The following is a 25,104-nucleotide window of genomic DNA, read 5'->3' as shown; positions in this document are numbered from 1 at the left end:
ACTACTTTGGGTTCTGACACCGGGCATTAACTTTTTCTGCAACTTAAAATAAATTTTGTTATATGAATTGATATTTGATTAAACTAAATTTCTTACTTGTTATGACTGCATCTAAAACAGAACCAATTTGATGCATGGATTTCTGATTACTACCGCTTGCCTGGTCTTTGATGGCTTGAAAAAGGGCTTCGTGAATTTTTTTTACATATATACACTTCACATACAGTATGACAAGAATGTTGTATAGTAAGTAAATCCCTATATTATCATTGAGCCAGCATTGAAAGTAAGTGACTTCATATTGTCCTGTTATCTATAGCTGGTCCGCCCCACTCACTGTTCACAAAAGCATGCAAACAAAGACACATCCACTACAAAGACTAACGCCTGAGTCACCTCTTCCGTCCATTAAGACATGCCTGAGCAAGTCCGTCAACACTCCGAATGCGAAAGAGGTTTTACTGGCTCCCATAATTACTAAGTAAACATCCGGAAATAGGAAAAGGTCATGTTTGACACTCCCTTTGAAAGAGCTAAAGGAGCGCTGGTTCTTACGCCGGTGAAGGCAGCTACAAAAACTGGTCTGTGCTCTTCCTTGGCGTAGAAAGTTGACCTCCAAAAAAAAAAAGACTTTTTTCTAGACTTTGAAGCTGGGACTCAAATTCAGAATGTTTAAGTATTAAGTATTAAAAATGATGGAGCTGTTGGAAATGATCAAAAGGGTCACCAGCTGCACATGAATGTCCAAAGCACTCCAGAGCTGAGAGCGTTGGGAAAACTCGCTCCCTGTTTCTGTTGCAAGTTAAACAGCCCACATAGCAACAGCATGCTGATCACTCTGAGTAGAGGCACATTCCTAAAGTCTGATCGGAGATGCAGTGAAGCAGGAAGGGTTATGGCTGCAGGACAATGGCCTCGTTCAGGCAGCGAGCCTGCTGGAATTCCTCGCCACGGCAGATCGAGCTGAGACCCTCCGGAGACCCAGAGCACCAAGCGATTACATGCTGACCCCAAGAACCCTGACGTTTCAGATCTGGGTGTGACTCAGAGAAAACAGGACACCTATAAAGACTCAGCCAGTCATTATAATTGTACATTCATTCCCATAAACCCCTTTGGAGTTATGCGCTAAGCGTGGGGCTTGTTCATTAGTCTAATGTCAAAGGCATCTTCCGGATTTACTTAAGTAAAGAACTGCTTGGTAGATATCTGTATCTTGTTGGATTTTATTCGTCACCCAGAGCACAGTTTTTGAGAATATCTTCATAAACGGAATTTGCAATGGGTGGAGCCCGATGATTGACAGCTCGCACGCACACGTCCCACAAAGTTTGGCTGGTTTTAACCTAAACCTGTAAATATGTCACATGTGCAGACATCACTGAAGGTCGACATCACACAAATACCACTCATGCACAGTCACACTCACACACACACACACATTCAGTCAATCAAAACTACAGACCAACATCTGTAAGGTTTTTTTAATATATAAAAATTAGCCTTTAAAGTGCAGCTATTAGACAAAAAATACAAAGATACAACTGAAGGATAGCCAAACTAGAAAACACATTCTAGTGGGCTGTAAAGGAAGTGTCCAGCTCATACAACCTAGTTTGGTTCTGCGGTTTGGACTGTTTCCGCCAGCCCACGCTTGCGACATCATACAAAAGTCCAGTTTGTGTGTGTGTCTACTTGTAAATCCATGGACGACAGCCACTAAGCCCTGCCCATGGGAACAGTCGTCGCCTATAGACAATCATTCTGTGCTGAAATATCTTAACCCTGTGAATTCATCTTTAAAGATGTCTTTGAAAATTCTCAGTCATCTAGGTGAAGTTGTCTGAAAATTGAGTCATGGCAACTGGACTTTATTCTTAAGTTAGATTATCCTTAAAGAGCACAGAAATCTGAACAATACGTATGCTCATACAGTATTGAGGAAAAATATGAATAATCAAAAAGTGCTCAGGAAAACTATGTATTTGCATAAAGTGCTTTGAAATTTTTGTATACGCATACTCAGTGCTCAGGAAGTGTTGAGTGTCTTAATAGACTGAACAGTCTGGTTGCACCACCGGATGTCCAACCAGTAAAAAAGCAAAAAGCAAGAGTAAACACCATTCAGTTGCGCATTTCACACTGACAGCTCAGAAGCAGAAAGTTCTTTAACCTGAACAGGTAGAACAAAGGGAGATGGAACCAAACGTGAAAGAGTCCGTTCTATATTGGAACCGCACAGATCATCTTTTCCCATAATCTCAATTGCAAGAAATAATTTCCAAAACGGTTTCTTGTTAAGCTATCCACACATGAACAGCTTCCTCAGAACATGTTCTGGATCATTCTTTAATTGTTCAGAGGCTGTAGCCAAAAGCAACTGTTATCTTCCCAACGTCCTTGCGTGTGAACCAGACGATGTTTGCATTTACGATGGTCTCAAAGTGGGTGGATATGGGTACGCGGACGCACAGATAGGGGAAGTTTGTATTCTCTCATTCCTCAGGCATTCCTTGGCAGGTGGTCCGTCCAGTTGGCTTGTGACACCACCCTGGCTGCTGGCTGCCCTCAGATCGCACAAGGCCCTGCCTCAGGGACCACTGCATGTCCACGTGCTGCCAACAGGACAGCGCCTCACCCCTGCTTCACGAGTCCCAGTGGCGCGCGTTCGGGGATTGTCACCTGAAGTCCAGATCATTCGCTGCCAGCGGCCCGCAGAGGACAGATATCTACGCCTGACTCCATCTTGAGCCCACACCTCACTCCAAAAGGTCATAACTCATACTATAAATAAGACATCAAATTTAAATTTAACTCTGTTGATCAAACTTAATTAGGTCTTGAAACGATTCTTTGCCGAGCCCATTTAAAATATTAATGTGCCCTTTCAGCGTCAGGAGATCAAAACCATAACTATACCATTAAATTTGACACATGTTTAAAATCTCCTGAAACATTTAATAAAATTTGATATTAAATTACTAAGCGATTTAGAGTCAAATGAGGTTGAGTTAAACCATCTCAAAGATGAGCCAAATGACTTTGGATCCAAGTCATAAATCTCTTCGGTTAGAAGGGTTTGCTGCTTGATTTCTCCAGGAAAAGATTGTTCTAAACCCAACACTGCTATCTGGTGGACGCGATTCAAAGTGCGCATTATTATTTTACTTTTAATTAAATTTCACTCACTCACAATTCACTCGTTTATATTGTCTTACACATTCATACATTTGAATGCAGTCACAGACTTTCAATGCATACATTTATAATTCTTAACAATATATATAGGGGTGATAACCACATCAGCATAAGTAAAATTGAGAAATGCATATCAAATGAAATCTCTAGATCAGCTCTTTCTATGGGACGAATAAAATTGAAAAATTCTTAATCATTTAACAGTTTTAGAATTATTAATAAGGAGTAATAGTGCTAGAAATAAAAACATAAACATAACATAACATTGAATCCTTGGTGCCAAGAGTCTCGAGACTATTTTTGGAAAAATTTAAATGTAGAAATAAATGTTTTAAATATTTTGTATATTATTGTATATAATTTTAATAAAATATAAGAAATGTGTTTTTAAAAAATGAAATCTGTTGTTTGGTCATATTTGCTCTTCTGTAGAGTTGATGTGGTTCTCAGCCCTCCACGTGTATGTAAAAACCAAATGTATGGTTGTGTGAGACTGTGTACTATACTAAATCATCTAATCATACATTTTGTTTGGATTCTTCTCAGTACGATACTGTAGAATTTGATCCGTCATTCACACAAAAATATAAAAAAAGCAAAGCACTGCAGTCCAATCGATCAAAATGTAAAACTTTACTGTAGTGTTGCAGTATGCAGTATGAACAAGCACATCAGTGTTCTATTGATTGAGTGTTGAATGAAGTAAAAAATTAAAGGCATAAGTACATGACATTAGGCATTCAGAGTCGACATCTCCTGTTCCCTGGTATCTTTGCAAGCAAAAGGTGTATAAACTACTCTATCCTTCTAGGGAGGGAAGGCTGGTCTCTCCCAGTTTTGCATTTCGCGGTGCAACCCTACTCTACCCAGGTGACGTGGAAGAACAACACACCAATCATATTGCTCATTGTGAATGTAGACAAGTGTCCCATGACAGTCTTTCACACACAGTGTCAGCAGGTAATGCAAAGAACAAAGGTGAGTGATCAAATAAATACATTCTCATTCGCTTGAAATATACACCTCCATCTGGGAAGAATATATACACAAAATTATTCTTCACAACTCCGGTGCTCTCAAGTGTTCCTCTCATCCAAACGGTCCGGGCTTCTCTCGAACAGTCAGGGTTTTAGTTCTCCCTCCGCTCACGAAGGCCGCAATAATCTTGTGGGTGAACGGGTGAGGTCTTGAACGGCTCGACTTCCTGGAAATATTTCCCCTTAGTGCAAGTTGACACAGATCACTTGGATTCAACCACAAAAAAAAAAAAAGCACATTTGACGAATGTCTGCTGTGTTGTTTTGGCATCACCGACTCATCCCTACGTGTTTCACATGAACATACAGTACTTGTAAACATACACTCTTTACGTTTAGGCTTAGAGATACTGTTTGGTAAAATCCTTTCTGTTTCAGACTTCATGTAGACACAGAAGTATGATTTTTATATAAAAGAGTGATTGAGACAAATGAATTGCACCGTTCATAGTTCATTTTAGTTCCTTGTATTTCATTTCTGTTCTTCTTTTTGGCTTCAGCGTTAAGGCCAGACAAATGGGGTAATTAAGGTGGACAACGTTTGTGCCTATAAGGCTATGAAACACACACAGACACACACACAACTGTACTGCAGGTAGCCGAAAAGAAAAAAATTCGTACACATCCAGCAACGTGGTCACTTCACATCCACATACTTCATTTCATAAAATGATTATCATTTTTGTCATCTTTACAACTTTATTTAAAAACAGTCTGATTCCTCTGAAGTGCTTGTTGCCATGCCACCAGGCTGGACAGGGGAGGGGCTGGATGGTAAATTTGATTGGCTGTGTTTATTGCTAGGCAACAGAGGGTGTGGGACCTGTGGACCTGTGCTCAGGTGTACACATAGTTCAGCAGCAGTTGGAAGAGCAGCAGGACACACAGGATGAGGAAGTGCTGGCCACTCAGTACCCCGCTCCCCTCGCACCGGCGCTGTAAGATCTGCCGCGTCAGGGCACTCAGGTTCCTGTCGGAAGTGACGATAACAGAGCATAAAGGACATATATCAACATTCCATACTAATCGCCACAGTTTTTACTACTACTAAGGTTTTTTACTGCTGTGCCACTTTTACTTTTATGATCACAATGCACCATGGAAAGGCTTATGTGAAAATGGCAGACAAATCTCGTGACACATTTCATAATTGTAGTCAGGAATGCCCGGAGTGGCCCGGAGTTTATTTCAATTGGTTTCAGTGTTCAGAATATTGCCTGGTTCATCCTCCCCGACGGTTAATGACAGTTTCATAAATACAGATCTTGCAGAAACCTCCCCATCCCCACTGATGATCTGACTGACTATGTGTAGGTAGTAGCCTAGTGGGAAAAAAAACACTCGCTATGAACCAGAAGACCCAGGTTCAAATCCCACATACTACCATTGTGTTCCTGAACATGACACTTAACCCTAAGTTGCTCCAGTAACTACTGATTATAAGTCATTCTGGATAAGGGCGTTTGGTAAATGCTCTAAATGTAAAAGTAAATGTGACTTATGTCACATAAAAATGCTGTAAATGTAAATGTGAATTATTATTCTTCCCTCACCAGTCTCCAGCACTTACTTCTGAATGTCCTGCTGAGTCTTCTGTATGGAGGCTATCGATGCCTCCATCAGTGCAATGTCCTTCGCCTCTCTGCTGCAGCGGGCGCACTGAGCAGGGAATCCTGATGGAGGCCCATCACAGAGGCGTGTGAGTAAGCTCTAGTATAAAGCACTCATCGAGAGTGAGGCGGCCCGTGCTGTGCTCTTTCAGCTCACCTTCATTGTCTGATGACTCGTGTGTGGGCTCCGGCGTGCTGCTGCTGCTCTCGGTGTTCTGGCTACAGCTGGAAGGCTGGCTGCTGGATTTCCTGTGTTTGCCATTTACCTGAGCCTGTGACGTACACATTAACTGGTATTTCAGCATCGGATATGACGTCTGAAATGACTACTGAGAAATTGGAGAAAGGAGACCTTTTGTCTGTTGTAAGAATAGTTGTTACGCTGCCGCCTCTGTCGCTCCTTGGTCTGGACAATACCATCCTTTTCAAACTGGACAAGACATATGTCAGCGTCCCAAGGCTTAGTGCTGCAGAACCGAAAAAATTATTCATTAGTCACAGTCTAAATTCAAATAACATGATTGGTCTGAATAATTCTATTCAATATGAACATCCTATTTAAAATGATACTGCAGACATCCTGACTCTAGTTATAAATATAAAATGATTAGACAGCGCTGGTGTAAACCTACTCCATGTATCTGTATGTCCAGTCATTAGACTGGGGGTTTAGTGTGAACAGCTTGGGGGTCCAGGGCTTGTCCCCTCGCTCTCGTGCCTCTTTGCGTTGGGCTTCTTCCAGGACAAACTTCTCCTGTGTTGCCCGATTCTGGTCCCGGTCATTAATTGCACTGGTCACATGCTGCCACAACCTTTGAAAAAGAAAAAGAATATCAAAATTATACCAGTGAAGTTCAACAAAAAAACCTTGCCTTTGGTTTCTTATAACAGGCATCTAAATAATTCAACTGAACCTTTTATTCCTCATAAAGAATCACAGTTAATATTTGCAGCAGTATAGCCTAACTTCCCCATAGCCTTCTTTGTGGTTAGCCTACCGTTCAGACTCGAATGGTCCCTGCTGGTCCAACTGCACCACCTGCCTCTTTAGCCGCTGGCTCCGCACGTCTGGGCTGGGGTTCCACAGCATCTCCTGCTGGCCAGACTTTCTCTCCTGCAGAAAAACCTCACCATCCTGACAAAAACAAAGAAAGTTGGATTAAAACCAACCGCCGATGCAATCTTACATTGGTAACATGATTTAATTAGCTTCGCTGATGGTCGCTGATGGAGTTTTTCGTTCCAGTTCACTCACCCAGTGACCCTCGACCGTGGCCAGAACATCATCCCCCAACCGGATCTTTCCAGAAATCTGATTCACATTGTAGGAGCTGCCAAGAAAAGGCTGCCGGAATAAACAGACACATGATAGCAGAGAGTCTGCCTTATTTATAAATCTCATTTACTTATGAAAGAGACATTATGAGACAAACTAACCTTAAGCTTGAACTCCATTTCTGCTGAGTATTTGGTTTTTTCACAATCAATTGTTATCTTTCCTCCAAGCTCCAGGGTCATTGTACCATATATAATCCCTGTTAACACAGATTATTAACTTGCATGATATATAAAATTCTGAATTTAAAAAGAAAATGTTGTCGATGTTTGATCTAAAGATTTATATAGTTAATCTTAGAAAATTCAGATTACCTTTACAGTGAGCGTAAGGCATGGTTATGATGTACTCTTCATCACGGGGCAGCAGCAACAACTTGGCCTTTCCATCTAATATGGCAGAAAGAGAATTGCCTACAGAGAAGGATACACAGATTGGCCAAATGTTAATACATATTTTATAATGTATTACTATATTTATTATTTATGAACAGGGCAGAATGGATTTTTACCATAAAATTTGGATTTGGCAAGGATGCTACCACTAATACAGAACCCATCTTTTTTGTTGCTCACATAAAACGCAGAGATTGGAGGATGATGTGACACCTAAGGAAGAGGAGATGTAACCACATATTCAAAAAAGCGTGAGGAATGTGTTTTGGCTCTGGAGGCAGACATCAGTGAGGGGCTGGCAGGCAAGGTGAGGTTAGGACTCACCTGCTCTGCCACGTAAAATGTACAGCTATTTGTCTGTGGGTGGAGCCAACAGCAGCGGAATGTCTCCCCCAGGATGGGGTTGTATGGCTTCTTCAAACCCTGCAGCAGGACATTTGTGGGGGAAGAGAGGGGTATAAAACCAACAGATAAAAAAACACAACCACAAGCAAATCTGCATGAAAATCAAGAGAGCCAGCATGCTGCAGTGCAACCCTGGGACCTCATGGTAAAAGAGGTAAAGAAACCAGAAGAACCAGTCAGTCCAGGCCAGAACCATGCCTGTTGCCCTGGTAAAATCACAACAGTGCTTTATATGCTGTGAGGGTTAATGCTGGATCACAGAACATGGAAGCGGAGTGCTTACCTTGGGTTTCTTGTAAAATCCGGAGAGGTACCACCGTAGCACTTGTTTCATTCTGCAGTAGGGGTTCTCCTCAGCAACAGCCCTTAGAAGACAGACACTATAAGTCCCCAGTTGTCACGAAACACAAACCAATTATACAGTATACAGAGCGTATGGTCCTACTGTGACAAGAGGCTGGCGTGGTAGTAGTAGTCTGACAGTTTGTCCAGGAAGGAGCGTGGCTCCAGGATGAAGGTGGGCAGCACCACCTTGGACAGGTCCATCCCTGGCCGCAGCTGCTTTAACAGAGTCCAGATCAGACCTTTGTTCTCCTCAGAGACTGTCTCCACTTGGGATGCTTCGCCAGCCTGAAAACAGGAACACATGCCAGGATTGGTTGCAAAACTCCTGAGTGACCGAAACTCCACTTTCATGGCCCAGTGGCGCAGAGGTGAAGAAGCACAAGCTCAGTTGAGAACTCCCTGCCACATAACCAATTCGGCTTTAGACAAACAATATAGGGATCTTCTTTTCATCTACATCTGTACTCATTACAAAAATGTGCGCAATGTGGATCAGAGTTTACGAGGGGAGGGTTGTCTGCTCACCTCTCCCATCTCCTCCTGGGCCTGTTCTATGTAGGCAGTGGCTTGCAGGTTTGGGGGGAGGTCGTCCGATTGGTCCATGTCACTTTCCTCACTCAGTCGACCCCCATTCTCATTAGCTGCGTTTTCAGAGTCTTCGTGAGCGTCCCGCTCTGACTTGTCGGAGTATCTGTCATTCTCCATGTGAGTGTGTTCCAACATGGAGTCATTCAACCTTCAAACAGACGAGAACACAGCCCGTCAACAAAACTCAGAAGACCAGCGTTGGATGCAGTCAACTTCAGACCACAGCGATGCTTTGAACGGAAATTTCCCGGTGAGAATATGAAGGACAACGCTTTACAAGCTCCCAGGGGCGCCAGCGAACACCAGCATGGTTGCCAGAGCAACCACATCCAACCTCACCTTCAAACATTCTGAATGTCACTTGGCAATAAAGCTGTAACCACTACCCCGACCTGTTGTGCTCACTGAACAAAATCAATAACGTAGCTATTTAGAGCTCCTGAAGACCACTCTGTGTAGGAGCAGGAACGAGGATCTGGAAAGGTTATCAAACATGAAAAAGAGGAGAAGGGGGGAAAAAAGCAATACAATATTCTAATCCGTGGTTATTCAATAACAGAACAGTTTGTTGTCTGAAAGCCAAAGTCAGTCAGAAAACGATCTGTTTCATAACACAGAGAGCACAGGAGCAGCATATTAATACTGCTGCCATACAACCAGAAGACAGACGTCGGGCAGCCCTGAACCCACGCCCTGTGTCTTACCTTTCAGAGGACAGGCGACGCCCAGTACAGGTCACAGAGAAAAAGAAAACAGCCGGTGGAGGCTAATGAGAGTCCTGCTGTCCTCCCCCCCGTTTGTGCTTGCTAGATATGAAACACGTGAGTGATCTCCGAGCCAGAGAGAGCTGCTTTTCCTGCTCTTCCGCCCTGCCTTTTTCATCTGAGAATACGTGTTTGAGTCGGAGTGTCTCCCTTTAAGGGGTGGTGCTATGACCACATTAAACCACATCTTTTTCTGTTCATCTGCTGGTCACATGACCTGCTGGGTATGAGCTGATTGGCCAGAAGGAGCAGTGAGAGGGGGGTGGGGGTGAAATCTGGGAGGGCTGAAAAAAAAGGCAGGCCATCGGAAGGATATTACAGACTGAATGGATGATGCAGACTGAATACAAACCAAACTGGAACACAGACGGTCGTCTTGAATAGAGTGTGCTTTCTATCCATGACCAACAGTCTGTGTAACAAACTGCATCATCAGGCCTAGTAGGCATTATGTCGGGGGTGGAGGACATGGGTATGGTCACTAGTTCAAAGAAGATAACAAACACAACTCTGTTCTGTTGATCTTGAATACCAACTGAGGCAAAAAAAAAAAAAAAAGTCTTAGAACCATTCCTAAATGTTTTTTTAATTGGATTTATATAAAGGCAATGTAATTAATTTCATTACATGCACTGCTGAATTTTCAACCAACCTGATATTAATCAAGACATTATTAAATTTATGTAGAAAAAGCAAAAAAGTGTTTTTCTTATAATGATGTTATGGATCCTGTCACATATAATGTGAAAAAATATGGCAGGCTTGTGCCTTGATGGAATTTAGTGCATTATAACAAATGGATAGAATATTCAAATGGATGGCAATATGAAAATCGATTACAACATGATATTTTATCAGTATCACCTGCCCAAAATCACAACTTGTTTCTTTTTGTTTTTAACCTTAGCATATCGACTTGACATTAAACTATTTATCTTTCCCACCCCTGACAGTATGAATGTGTGTGTATTTCGTAAATAAATTTACGTACAGCATGAGCCCCGACTCCTGCGGGAGCTGAAGAATGTGGGACGAGTCTGAAAAAGAGCTGACGTCACCCTCGCGACACATCTTCGCTGTCAGCTTGTACAGACTGGAGCAGCTGAGGGCCAACTCCAGAGCATCCATCCACACTCGACCTGCAATACAGGTTTTTTTTTACCCAAAAAAGCCAAGCATGGACTACAGCTGTTCACACGCAGGAAAAAACAACTCAAGTCACACAAATATGCACAAGCAACAACAAAAAACATCACTTTATGATTCAATCATCATATCTAATGCTGTAAATAAAAGGAGAAAATTTTAAACTGTCATTTCAAACTCATCCAAATCAGGCTTATTAGGAAGCTGAAACCTATTCTACTAATAAACATGCCCCCCCTCCACAGAGACACACTGGAGTCTCACCATCAGACTCTGACACGGCTCTAAAGATCAGATAACTGCTGGGCAGAGGTTGTGTGATGGAGCCCACATTCTCCCCTTTGGGACCCTGCAAAGAAGAATAAAAACACATTCAAAGTACTGTAAATCCCAAGAGGATTGCAAACAAACAATGGTGACAGTGACAATGTCCGACCTTCATGGCCCAAATGGACTTGTCTAGTGGATGGTAGAGTTTAAAGCAGAAGCCGTCCTTTTTAGAGGGCCTTTCGATGAGTTTACAGGCATTGAGTGTGACTGTGCCCACCCACTGTTCAACACTCGGGGTCTTATAAATCAGCAGAACCCCTGGCTTCAGAACACACCACAGCTTTGTCCAACTCTTTAACATGCCGCGAACCTGAAACAGACAAAACAGAAGACGCCAGAATTATTATTATCGTCACTGAACTATTTTCTATCAGCTGTTTAATCTACACCAATGTTGACATTTATTACCTTGAGCCAGTTGGACAGGACCACACTGGGGTCTTTAAGAGCGCTGAATAATTCTTTAGCCGCCCTCTTCTTCTCCTCTCTGTAATTTTTCTTCTGGACCTGTATGTGAGGGTACAAGCATGCTCCTGTCTACAATGTGACTCAATGATAATGTAGTTGCATTCCAGAAACACTAGGTGGTGCCACTGCCAAAGATGTGGCATCTGAACTGGACTACCTCCTTCAAAAATGTCTCCTACCACTTTCAATTTCCTATAATTATATGAGTAGAATAATTATAATGCACCAGTCATTTGAATATAACTATTTTACTTTATTTCGCTAAAGACCTTGCATAGTTTAGGAAGGCTAAGGTTAAATACGGGTGCTGTGGGCGCTCTACCAACATTAACCCAGAAAAAGCAATAACCTATGCCAGCTCGCGTACCTTGAGTGACTCCTTACGTGCCAGTTTCTCAGTGGGGGAGGTGCTCTCCTTCTCCTTCTCCAGCCCATTGAAGCTCCTGAAGGTCTCAGACTGCCAATGCAGGATAGAAACCATTTCATATGACCAGCACAGGCAAACCCACAAGACAGGTCCCACCCTAGAATTCTAACGAGGTCGCTAAAACGGTTGCTCCTCAAACACTCGTTCGTCAGGTGGTCAGGCCCATGTTTGCAGAGCTTCTGAGTCGCATTTTAAAACCAACTGAAGTTTTTCCCAAAGGGAGTGTCTGTCCACAAAATCAGACGGGTCTTAGTTCAGACTCAAGACTGCAGCTACTTTTTGAAACCTCCCGCATATTTGATTTCAAACAAGCCACACGCCTGTGACACGGCCGCCGTGTTTATTTGTTGCATATTTCCTGGAAAACTGTTGTCTTATGGGGGGTGAAGGTGCACTGCTGAGCTCTGTGTGAAGGCAGATGTCCCGTCGCTGTCAGTTACAGAACGGTACGCAGATGGTCAAATTATTCCCCCAGACTCCCCCTAACAACGCAGCCTCCTGTTGGGAGCAACATGAGCCTAGAGACAAACACACACACACACACACACACACACACACACAAACCAAATGGCCTCAAAAGACACTATTGTACAGCTGCAGAGGTGTGTTTTAAAAATAGACTTGGGGACTATGAAGTTACACTATCACCCTATTTAAGAAGGACAAAAAACAGAAAGAAGAAAAGTGGCCCGCGAGTTCAAACACTACTCTCCTAGCAACCCCGCCCACATGGTGCACCACAATATCGGTCAGTGCAGTGTAAACAAGGCCCGAGCCAGTAAAACCCAGTGAAGAGATAAGGGTTTATCTCAGGCTGTATTTCCTCGAGCCAAACACCCCCGTTTAGGGCGTGATAAGAGGGTTATGAGGGGCGATGAAATGAAGAGAGTGTGACGGGGATTAAGAAGGAGTGACTCACCGGGCTGCTTGGAGACTGGGCTGGACTGAGGTCATCACTCAGCAAGGACAATCCGTGTCTGTCTGATTCACTCCCTGTAAACACACACACACACACACATGAATATAAACAATACATGAGAGAAATAAAGAAAGACATCTCTGAGAGGTAAATCTGTAGAATACCTGGACTCAGGGGGTAAAGGCTGCTGTCTCCCCCATAGGACAGGTTTCGCGTGAGGCTTGGAGGGTCAAGCTTTGGTGGCGAGGTTCCTGCTGGACATAGTGAGAACCGTCGTCTGAACAAGTTCTCCTCCTTCATCTTGTAGTCCGTGTTTGATCACTGTGTGGAAAAAGGACAGAGCTGTGCTATTCCTCTGAATGGGACTCTGTAGTGGCACTGCAGGCTGTCCTCATCTCTCTCACACACACATACACACACTTTACTTCTTTTCAAGCAGAAGTACAAAATGAACAGGACAGGGTCTAGTAGGGAACTTGCTTCAATTAAATTGCTCATAATCTCTGCATGAATGGTCACGAAATGACACCCGAGATCATGTTTGTGATGTTTAATGATGGAAAATGTAGAGAATGGGGGCAAGTGGAAGGGAGGAGATGAGATGTTGTTCTACTCCAGGCCGTGTGATATATTGACAGGAGGTGGTTTCAAACCTACAGAATGAGAAAGTCAATCAATACTACAGACTCCTCTCATTTTAAAAACATCAAAGGTTTGTCTTCTGGGTGTCAGAAATAAAACGCAGTCAAACAAAAATGGCTGGGTGGGTATTTAGCTTCTCCTTCCCTTTTTCACCTCTTTTAATCCTGTAAATTAAAAAAACAAATGCAATGTGACGCTAGCAAACAAGCCCTGTGTGCCAGATCCTAAATCATAAATTCACAAATCAGTCAGTGTTAATTTGTATTAAATTTATTCTGCTGATCCTCTTATCTACAATGACCTACATTCATCAATTATAGATGGATTCCATCAGGACCAACACACGGTTACGTGTCTGATTCATGTGAATAAAACCGCAGGGGTGGCTGGTCACTAGGGTGCCGCCACCCGTTTTAGCCAAAACACCAAACCGAGCATCTCTGTTAGCCGAGCAGCAGGCTGTTCTGCTGCAGGGTGGGTTTAGCAGAGAGAACCACCGGCGCCTTGGCAAATATCCGCAGCGGCAAACGCCAAAGGCGCTCACGGAGGTGCCCCGCAGCGGGGCGACTCGGGAACTTGAACCCCAAACGCGGCGTGGGTGAAAATCCTGCGAGTCTGCGCATCATTTGTGCGGCATAAGGGCATCTCCGTAAGATGACATGGCAGCGGCGGCGGCGGCGCTGCCGCGGGAGGATCATTAAAGTGGCAGAATTAGAGAGAAGGGAGTTAAATCTGACAGGGGAGGGGCTCGTAGGCGCGGCCGAGACCAGCAGGCTGAATAATGAGAAGGAAGCACTATTCTACAGATCTTCTGAGCTATAAATAGAACTCTGCTCTGTAGCAATAGTCTGAGTGTGTGTGTGTGTGTGTGTGTGTGTGTGTGTGTGGGGTCTGTAGGGAGCGAATGCTTTTTCAGGTGCGGTGCTATCAAACTACTCTTTCTCGAAAAATCTACATATACAGACACACTCATGCAGATGCACACACACACACATACACACACACATTTCGATTGCCCAAAACTGACTAACAATAAACCAATTCATCCCCGCACCCCAGAGCTGGAGGCCGGGGGGTTACGGGAAGATTATGGCTGACTGACTGCAGCTGGTACATCACACGCAAGGAACAAAAATAGAGAGAGAAATACCATCAAAATCACAAAAATCATTTGGAAATGAAATAACACAAGCAATGTTTGTAATAGACAAAAATCAATAGCAAACGAGGCAGAAACATTTGAGTCTCTGCAAAGCAGGGAGCTTTTGCTGTGAAGGCAGCGTTTCACGCTCTACAACCAAAAGAAATATGCGAGATGCTCCGCTTTCCCAGGCCGAGACGGGAACGTTAGCTTTGATGACGCGTCTCACCAGCGAAGAGACGCATGCTGGGGGACGGCGTGAGTACGGAATGTTGCACAATTCGCAGGCAAGCGTCACTTCGTGATGGTCGGTGGAACTGCGGGAGCCGTGGCGGGGCCCAGCGGTGTGCTGAAACCGTCTCAGCAGCGGCGCGTCTTCTTTTCGCTGTTACTGCTGTTTTTATACATTTTTTTTTGGGGGGGGGATGCGAGTCGGTAACCCGATTCAGATATGTTGACATTGGCCACTACAAAAGTACAGTCCCGCCATGCTGACCCATAAAAAAAATAAAAACTTAAATGTATACTTCTAGTCAAAAGTTTGGACGAAACTACTCGGTGGAGTTTATGGAGTTTAAGATGTATAATAAGATGTACAATTTTGAAGAATCCATTGCAAGAAACATATTTAATATTTTTGTATCAGGGGAAATGAAGTATGTGTTAATGAGATGCTCATTAACACGAGTGGACTGTTGAAAACCATCCACGTTGTCCAAGTTAACTTAACTGGAGAGGAGCCAAGAGTGTGAAACGCTGCCTTCACAGCAAAAGCTCCCTGCTTTGCAGAGACTCAAATGTTCATGTTTTTGCCTTGTTTGCTATTTATTTTTGTCTATTACATAGCCTTGCGTGTGTTAATTCATTAAAAAAAATTCAAGACCCATAAATGAGTAGGTGTGTCCAAACTTTTCCTGGTTAATTCAGCTGAAAGTACATGCCTTCTTAATGTTCATTTATTTAGATCACAATACTAGCCAAACCCAGTTGTTCTGCCCTTGCTTGGTAAAACTTGGCCTTGATATCAGACTGTCCCAGTTCTAGACTTAGGAAGCAGCACGATCATGTGATATCTAAGATATTATAAATAGTCTCTTATTTTATAATGACCTGAACCACAACCTGTTGTTCCTTCAGCCTGATATTCTGAAAGGCTGAAGAAAGGGAACCAGAAATAAAAACAGCTTAGGCCAGCTTCTTTTCCATTTCTGCTGACATCTTTTGGGATGAATCTGAGTACTTTATACACCAAAACCTTGATGGACTGGAAACAAGGACCTGTGACGTCATGAGAGGTGGGCAGTGTAAGGTGTCGGTTGAGTGCTGATTTTCCGTCACTGGCACCACATTTTTTTTCCAGCGGAAAAACATGGCACGGGTTCCAAATTGGGAATCACAAACATCACCAGCACAGTGCAGTGGAAAAGGGGTTACAAATATTTTAATGTGGTGTCAGGTGGTTTTCTGCCAGACTATTCTCTCTGTGACCCCCAAAACGTCTAATAATAATAATCACGTGAGTGCATATGTTTATATGTTTTTTTTTTACATAGGTGCTTGTACTGCTGACCAGATGACCTACTTACTGGACTGGTAGGCACGTTAAGTGCGCATATGCATATTCATGCCCTCATAACGGAGCCCCCATGCAATGTGGCAGGCCTCTGTTTTTCCATGAGTCAGGTGCTGAGCTCTCGCTGCGGCTCTACTTGAGTAGAGATCCTGTACCAGCCATTCCCAACAAAGCAGGGGGGCAATTATGTATCGAAAAAGCGGCACGCCACTTAGCGTCCCCGCCATCTGCTGGACGTCCTTCATGCTGTTAAAAAAACGAGCACTGGTGACATATCGAGGCGGGCAAATAGACACCTAAACACAAATGCAGGACACTCATCCTCTCATCCAAAGGTACTGAAATGGATGTAAATTTAAATCATATCCGTATGATTCAAGAGGAATTTTGCATAATCACTGAAAACTGACATACTATGGCAGGTCTCTTTTTTTAATGAATTATGAATATGAGCTGAGACTTAATTCAACTAGGCTAGTTGTCTGTGCATTTGCATATCCCTTATTATGCCCTTTATTAAACCAGTCAGCTTGTTCCACATTTAGTGTCTTCACACATCGGCCAGACAGTACATGAAAGGCAGAATCTATCCTTCACCAGGGGCTGTGTGACTCAGAATTCAAAGGGACAGCCTGTAGGGTCTGTTTACCTGTCATTTAACTCTGACTGCACCTATAAACAAACCTGACCTTATTCCAGAAGGTTAAGTGAAAAGGAAATGCTGCTCGTCTGCTAGGCGTAGCGGGTGGAATAATGAAAGAGGTAGGAACCAGATCCCGGTACTGGTGTCTTATTATCAGGATCTCCTGTACTGCTGTCCCAAGAGCTTCAGATTATGATATGGAAGACGCTTGAGGCCAATGAAATTAAAGATGAGGAGATTTTCCGTAGGCTAGGGCCGCCGTTAGGATGGCCAAGTTTAGCAGCTGCGGTACAGGGTCACGAGACTTGTTGGGCAGGCCTATCTGTTTACAAAAACAGCGCGTCCCCATGCTGGACTTCGGTGCACCGCAGCATCGGGGCAGACATAGAGATATGGAAATGAAAGAAATTCATCATCTTTGGCGCGACAGGTTATTTTGTTGTTGGTGAAAATATAATGGCATCATTTCCACGAAAGAAAAAGTAAATCCACTCCTGACAAGGTGGCTACACTCAATTCCAGTATCCCCCCAAAAATTGGATTTAAAACTAGATAAAAAAGAAGGCACAAAAAAAAAACACCTACAAGGGGTTCCTGTTCCATCAGAATTTTACGGTCAATTTCACATCGTCCTTAATGCTTCTGACAGGATGAGAGAATGCGGGTTCAGCTACTCCTCTCTCCACCTAAGTGAGTTTTGTTCCCCCACGCCCACTGGGAGACACGGCCGCTGATTCCATTTCCCTGACAAAGTCTCCAACCACACTTTCAGGAGGGCTGTGAACCTAAACATTGAAATGTACCAGGATCTTATTTATTTGTAATCAAATGGAATCTTAATAATTTATCATGTTTTATACCATGGACTGGTTGGATGCTTTATATTTAGCTACTGCATGCAGCAATTGGTATGATTAATGCATTAATTCATTCATTCATTAACATATCCAGAATGATTTCGCTTAAATGGTGACAATGCTGTTGCTAACACACTCAGACAGCTGCTTCTTCAGACATCTAAATGTCAGCAAGACGGGCCTTGTTCTGCGGGAGGAGCTGATCCCAGGATTTCGAAAGGGAATGGTGTTGTTTATTGTAATAACCTCACCTCTTCACTAATCTACAGAAGATTTATTGCCTGTGTCACTGAAGCAAAATCTCCTGCCAGAGAGAGACAGACAGAGACTGACAGAGAAGATAATTATAGGGCACCAGAGGAAGAAGGAGTTCATGGCCTCTCTGGCTATAATTACAATCCAAAAACAGGAGAAAGTAAACTCAAAAAAAAAACCTCCAATCCATAAGAGAGTGCATAATGTGCAGCAGAGCAAAAGCAGGATTCAAACTCAGTGGTTTAAAGGACCTTTTCTGACTCAAGAAATCCTGAATGAATGCTCTTGTAAAATATATAATTAATATATATTTTTATTTGATATATTGATTTTCCTTCCAAATTTTAGTTATTTTTTGTCGATGTTTTGTCTCGAATTACTGATACTGCTGCAAGCCACTCGGGGACAACTGCTATATTTTCAGTTTGTTATTTGTGAGTCATTTCTGGCAGTTTTTGATATGGGTGAGGTGGTCGCCTCAGCCATCTTTTATGGTGTGGTCTGCTGAGGAGGTAGCATCTCTGCTGGGGACAGGAAGAGACCAAACAGGCTGATCCGGAGGGCCAGCTCTGTTCCAGGATGTCCTCTGGACCAGGTGGAGGTGGTGAGTGACAGGCAAATAAGCTAAGCTAACTTCCCTGTTGGACAACATCTCCCACCCCATGCAGGAGACCCCGACAGCAGCTCCTTCAGTGGCAGGCTGCGGCACTTACGATGTGGGACAGAGAGATTCAGAAGGTCTTTTCTGCCAACCACTGTAATACACACATCTGGTACTCCATTTCTGTTTTCTTATGTGCAATATGTGTATATAAATCAACTCTGTACATATGAACATTTACTTATATTCTATGTATACAGACATTCACAAATATATTTGTATGTATATACTGATTTTATGTATATACTAAACTCTGTCTCTCTCTCTCTCTCTCTCTCTCTATAGAGAGAGAGAGAGAGAGAGAGTTTTTCAGGGCTAACAATAAAGCTTCCTGTCACTGTTGCAAAGTGCAAATGATATTCTGGGCTGATGGGTGTAGGTACGTTTAGGACGTTACGTGTAGGACGTTAATTTACAAAAAAAAAATACAGTCTATAATAATATGTGTTATTGAAGCAGATTTCCTGAGCAACGTCAGAATGGAAATTGCGTGTGTACAATAAATTTTCTTTTTAAGATGCTGGTACTGGATATGGCACCACAGCTGACCGCTCATTTACCGTGCGATCTCGACCCGACCCGAGCCTGATTACATTCAGTGATAGAAATTGAGCCTCAACCTGCCAGGATTTACAGCTGTAACGTGAGGTGTGTTGCATTGCTCGGACTGCTGCTTTATGACTAGTGCTGCACCTCTCAGAAATACTGTCAGATCACTCGGTGAACCTGTGATTTTTTCGCAGCCATGTAAATAATCCGGAGATCCGCCGTGGTGCCTGAACCTGGATAAGAACATTCCCATGCGCGCGCTGTGCTTAGTAAACCCGGAAGTTACCGTATATTACTGACAGATTAAGGCACCTTCACTGGTCGTCAGATATAGATGATCATCATTCATCTAAAAGTCCTGCTAGTGATGGGAGTTTAGTGCATGCATTCTTATCTATTAACCAACTAAACTCACTACCACTGGGTCCAGGAGCAAAAGCACTTAATCCCACACCACAATTCATGGAAAGTGACACGTAGCTAATGAATGGGAGTGTCAGCTAAATCCCAAACACAAAAGTGTATAACGACCACAAGAAAATCATTAGCATGACGGTGACCTTGGTGCAGACAGTGGCACAGGCTCTATGTTCTGGTCTCGTATTGAACAATAATCTATCGACATTAGACAAATAGAGTGTAGCTGGTGATCAGGTCCATTTCACAGACAAACTGAATTCATAGGAATTTATGCATTTTCTGTTCCCTCCATCAGATCCATATATCGATAAGGGGTGTGTTATGACACAATAATTAGGGCTTCTGAATTCCATGTTTTCTGTTATAAACATGTGTATTCAGCTAAAAACTGTGTGATTGTAGAGTGGGTGGGGAAAATAACCTGCAATATGACAATATGATTTCACAATATTACACATTCTTCCTTTTGTTAAATAAAAGTGCTTCACGTTTGACCCCAACATATCAAATAAATAAACAGGAGAAAAATAGTTAATAATAAAATCACGCTTTGAATCATCTGACCTACAGGGACCTACAGGGACAGTCTCCCTGGAGACACTCAGGGTTTTGCTCAAAGAAAAAATTTTAGTAAGCGGGGTTTAAACTGGCAACTTTGTAGTCTTCTGGTTCTTAGTTGTGTGTTGCCCAATAGGTTACTACCACAAACGTACAATGACAAGCATTATATGCATCTCAAATTCTTGTATATATGTATTTGTAATAAGTCTTGATCAAGCATGTAACAATGCACAGACCTTCATTTTCAAATTTATATAATAAATGCAGTGTCGACTCATGCATCCGCGGAACTCACAGGCACCGCTGAATAAACACACACTATGAAACTATGATTTAGTACATTAATAATTCACTGCTCCAGACAATCATTGCTGAGTACAAAGTTCTCTTTTACATGCATATTTCCCCCTGCTTCTGCACATGTCGCACACACGTCTCTCTGAACAGTGTTGTACACTCACAGAGGTCATAGTTTGTCCCTAACATGGCAAGAAATGTTCGTATGCAGTGGGTACAGAAAGTATTCAGACCCCTTGAATTTTTCACTCAGAATTGTTGATGTTTTGGCAGATTTATTAACAAAGAAAAACTTAAATATCACATGGTCCTAAGTATTCAGACCCTTTGCTGTGACACTGATATATTTAACTCAGGTACTGTCCATTTCTTCTGATCCTTGAGATGGTTCTACATCTTCATTTGAGTCCAGTTGTGTATGATTCTACTAATTAGATTTTATTAGGAAAGCCACACCCCTGTCTATATAGGACCTTACGGCTCACAATGCATGTCAGAGCAAATCAAAATGATGAGGTCAAAGGAACTGCCAGAAGAGCTCAGAGACAGAATTGTGGCAAGGCACAGATCTGGCCATGGTTACAAAAAAAATCTGCTGCACTTAAGGTTCATTGGCCTCAATAATCCTCAAATGAAAGATGTTTGGGATGACCAGAACCCTTCCTAGAGCTGGTATGAGCTATGTGGGAGAAGAGCCTTGGTGAGAGTGCTAAAGAAGAACCCAAAGATCACTGTGGCTAAGCTCCAGAGATGCAGTTGTAGAAAAGTTGTAGAAAGTCACCCTTCACTGCAGCCCTCCACCAGTCAAGGCTTTATGGCAGAGTGGCCCAACAGAAGCTGCTCCTCGGTGCAAGACACATGAAAGCCTGCACTGAGTTTGCTAAGAAACACCTTAAAGACTCCAATATGGTGAGAAATAAGATTCTATGGTCTGATGAGATCAAGATAGAATTTTTTGGCCTTAATTCTAAGTGATATGTATGGAGAAAACCAGGCAGTGTTCATTGCCTGTCCAATACAGTCCCAACAGTGCAGCATGGTGGTGGCAGCATCATGCTGTGGGGGTGTTTTGCAACTGCAGGGACAGGACGACTGGTCGAGGCAAAGATGAATGCGGCAAAGTACAAAGATATTCTGGTGGTCCTGAGTGCTCAGGACCCTAGACAGTTTTACCTTCCAACAAGACAATGGCCCTAAGCACACAGCTAAAATGACGAAAGAGTGGCTTCACAACAAACTTGTTGAAACTTTCCTAAAAAGACTCATGGCTCATGAGATCAAAAAAGTGCTTCTAGTAAATTCTGAGCAACCACATACTTAGGACCTTGTTATATTTCAGTTTTTTCTTCCTTAATAAATCTTCAAAAATGTCAACAATTCTGTGTTTTTCTGTCAATATGGGGTGCTGTGTGTACATTAATGAGGCAATAAATAAATGATTTTAGCAAATGGCTGCAATGTAACAACAAGTGAAAAATGTAAGCGGGTCTGAATACTTTCCGTACCCACCGTATGTCCGCACTGTTCTGTTTCTTTTCTGTGCGAGTAGAACACTCACATGACCCACCCCTTTACACTGCTGCCATGCCTCCATCCTTTACTTCCACAGACAACTAGATGAAGATCAGCAACTTCACTACATTAAAAAGAATGTTAGTCCAAACAATGTTAACCACATCACACACCCCTCACCCCAGCAGAGCGCATACTAAACAAACACTGTCAAAAAACCTGGCCTGGACTGTATATTCACGTTTTCCCTCCAACACACACACACAAAAAGAAACAAACCAATAAATATCTATTTTGAATGTGATGTAACTCATCAAAACATGCTTTCTCACCGACATAACAATGGTTAAAACTGGAGATGGTGATAAGGGAGGTTTCTTATAACGCCCTCTATAAAAATATAGCCCTGGAATCACACAGTCCACGAAGAAAGAAACAATAACTCTGAACCCACCCAATCACAGCTGGGTCTGAACACAGGAACAAGATCCAACAAAAGGCCGGACCTGACAACTCGCTGGGTCTTTAAACTCCCTCCGCATTGTCAGGGTTTGCTTGACACCACCAAAGCACAACTAACCTAAATATGAAGTGAAGTGAAAGTGATTTTCTGGGCCGACAGAATTAGAAGAGAGCAGGAAGGGCAGGGGGAGGGAGGGAAACAAAAAGAAGCAGAAGGAAGTACTGGGAACAAAAGGAAGCAAAGAAATGTTTTTGGTGAAAGTTTTGCATGCGCTAATGAGACCACAACGTCTTCGGACCCCAGAGCTATACATGAGCCCATAAATAGCATGTGAGCTGTAATCAATAGATCAATATAACAAGAGATCAGGATTAAAAGTGATGAATGTGACATATGTGTCAAATTTCAATCAAAAGCAGAGGAAAATAAATCATATCTACAGGCATTTTAATAATAAAAAATATAATTGTAGTTATAACATACGTATCCACTACTAGTAAAAGGTTTGGACACGCTTACTCTGTGGTGGTTGCTGAGGCTAAGATGGAGGCCATTTTGACTAATTCAATGCAGGAAAGTAAAAGTGATTATGTCATTTTGATGCACAGCAAGCACAGCATATGGTTCACACAAAACGTGTCCTCCGCTTTTAACCATCACCCTTGGTTGAGCAGTGGGAAGCCATGACAGGCGCCCGGGGAGCAGTGTGTGGGGAACGTGTTTTTCTCAGTGGCACCTTCGTGGGTTGGGATTCGAACCGGCAACCTTCTAATTACAGATTCACTTCCTTACCCGCTGGACCACCACTGCCCCGTTTCATGAAGTACATTTCATGAACCTGTTTTTTCGGAGTCACTATTGTCATCAAAATGTGGAGGGTTGTGCCTGGAAGGGCATCCGACATAAAACTTTTTCCAGATCATTTATGCGGACGACCTGACCAGTTGGTCCGCTGTGGTGACCCCTATGAGAAGGAGCTGAAGGGAGATGATGATTACATAACCTCACGTGTGTTAGTTCTCTAATGTAAAAAGTCCCTAGTTCACGCTTTCACTACAAAAAAATCTATTGTTATATAAATGGGAGTGTGTGTGTGTGTGTGTGTGTGTGTACATGGCAGATACAGAGCCAGTTTGTGATTGTGTGTGCTTGCGAGGAAGATGGGAGGCTGAGCGTGTTCCACCGAGGTTCTTCATCCAACCAACCAGACAACCGAAACAGCAGGAACTCCCCAGGAGCGCCTGTTTGTTTACAGAGAGACAGTGGTTGCCACGGTAAGTAAAGAGTGATCTGTCTCTGAGGAGCAACAGAACCGCAGCCTCCCATCCTCAGCATGAGCCGAGGGTGGGTGGACAGCCTTCATGGTTAAGGACCCCGGGTGCCTTAATAAGCGTAGCCCTCGAAGGCCGTTTCTAGAGTTCGGCAGAGTCTCTCGAGCGCAGACCTCTTTAGAGTCAAACGGCTAATCAACACAGCAGCCACTTCCTCCTACATTAGCCACTCAATATATTTGCCAAAAGAGGGTTGTGCAGGGTTGATGGTGGTTATTTATAAACGCTTAAACCCGGTGAACACTCAATCAGCGGTCGCTGGCTGATTAAGTGCCCATCGAATGTTGCCAATGGAGAAAAATATACACACCAATCTGCATGCACACAAGATCGGCATGGGAACCAACCCATGTGATCGGTCTTTCGCAAAAAAAAACGTAGAAAAAAATGAAGCCAGTTAGTTGGGTGTGGTTGCACATATTCTCAAATCAAACGGATGATTGCCACATAACTTCTTTCTTCATACAGTCTAACAGCATAAATAGCTTGCATAGAACCATTCCTTTACAATACTGTTCTTACACTGACATTCCGTATAGCCCACTGGTTCTCAATCTGGAATCTCTATCCTTCTGGATAAATAGAGATTCACCATCTATCCAAAAAGAATACAAAATTAACCAGAAGATCACTGAAATGTTGAGTGGGTTTTCAAGAAAAATCGTATGTACACAATGGAATAAAGTTAATATCCAGTTAATATCCACATCTATATATCCACATGCTACACAATCATTTTTAATATCACACAATGGGTGAGAAATTGTGGCTATGAGTCAGTAACATATTATATAAATATTACGAACAAAAACCTGTGTAAACTAAGAATGTCATACAATAGGCCTACACTACCGTACTTTAACCGGCAATAAAAATGTAAATTGCAGTAAATTGTCAAGAAGCACTGCAGATACAAAATAAGCTTAATTCGTTCATTTTTTTATCATTTACGCTTTATTTTTAAAGCACAAATGACTACAGACTCACCTACGACTGTTCCCAGCTCTTCCGTAACAACAACATGGGCAAAAAGGCTTCAGACGCAAGAAAAACATTAACACATTAACTCAGAGCGGCGGCAGTATCTAAATATTTCCTCGAGCAGGGAGAGAGTTCAACTGCACCGAAAGCACGCGTATCATTATCTTAACTTAGAAACCCTGTCATTTACAGGTGATGTGGGCACTGGAGCATGTGGCGCATGTGAAAAGGCTACGACGACACCACTCGC

At 42.8% G+C, this 25,104-nt stretch overlaps 1 protein-coding gene across 3 annotated transcripts in view; it reads right to left on the bottom strand.

Moving 5' to 3' along the window:
* Positions 1-3,809: 3,809 nt before the first annotated feature.
* The window catches only part of osbpl5 (oxysterol binding protein-like 5), a 24,520-nt gene continuing 3,225 nt past the window's right edge, over positions 3,810-25,104 (bottom strand). For 2 of the 3 annotated variants that reach the window (XM_028957973.1, XM_028957975.1), the window contains exons 2-22: positions 13,133-13,289; positions 12,969-13,042; positions 11,990-12,079; positions 11,563-11,661; positions 11,261-11,464; positions 11,089-11,173; positions 10,670-10,817; positions 8,852-9,062; positions 8,427-8,611; positions 8,265-8,346; positions 7,901-7,999; positions 7,693-7,789; positions 7,496-7,594; positions 7,283-7,380; positions 7,101-7,190; positions 6,844-6,980; positions 6,478-6,657; positions 6,198-6,312; positions 6,003-6,117; positions 5,806-5,908; positions 3,810-5,205 (exon numbers count right to left, since the gene is read on the bottom strand). In XM_028957973.1, coding sequence (XP_028813806.1) covers positions 5,073-5,205; positions 5,806-5,908; positions 6,003-6,117; positions 6,198-6,312; positions 6,478-6,657; positions 6,844-6,980; positions 7,101-7,190; positions 7,283-7,380; positions 7,496-7,594; positions 7,693-7,789; positions 7,901-7,999; positions 8,265-8,346; positions 8,427-8,611; positions 8,852-9,062; positions 10,670-10,817; positions 11,089-11,173; positions 11,261-11,464; positions 11,563-11,661; positions 11,990-12,079; positions 12,969-13,042; positions 13,133-13,268 — 2,580 coding nt within the window. In that variant the 5' untranslated portion in view covers positions 13,269-13,289 and the 3' untranslated portion in view covers positions 3,810-5,072. Of the gene's footprint in view, positions 5,206-5,805; positions 5,909-6,002; positions 6,118-6,197; positions 6,313-6,477; positions 6,658-6,843; positions 6,981-7,100; positions 7,191-7,282; positions 7,381-7,495; positions 7,595-7,692; positions 7,790-7,900; positions 8,000-8,264; positions 8,347-8,426; positions 8,612-8,851; positions 9,063-10,669; positions 10,818-11,088; positions 11,174-11,260; positions 11,465-11,562; positions 11,662-11,989; positions 12,080-12,968; positions 13,043-13,132; positions 13,290-24,860; positions 24,996-25,104 lie in introns of those variants that run through there. The other variant, XM_028957974.1, reaches the window with a different exon arrangement.

The sequence above is a fragment of the Denticeps clupeoides genome, chromosome 17, assembly GCF_900700375.1.
Source record: "Denticeps clupeoides chromosome 17, fDenClu1.1, whole genome shotgun sequence".
Lineage (NCBI taxonomy): Eukaryota > Metazoa > Chordata > Actinopteri > Clupeiformes > Denticipitidae > Denticeps > Denticeps clupeoides.
This window is presented reverse-complemented; position numbering and strand designations above follow the sequence as displayed.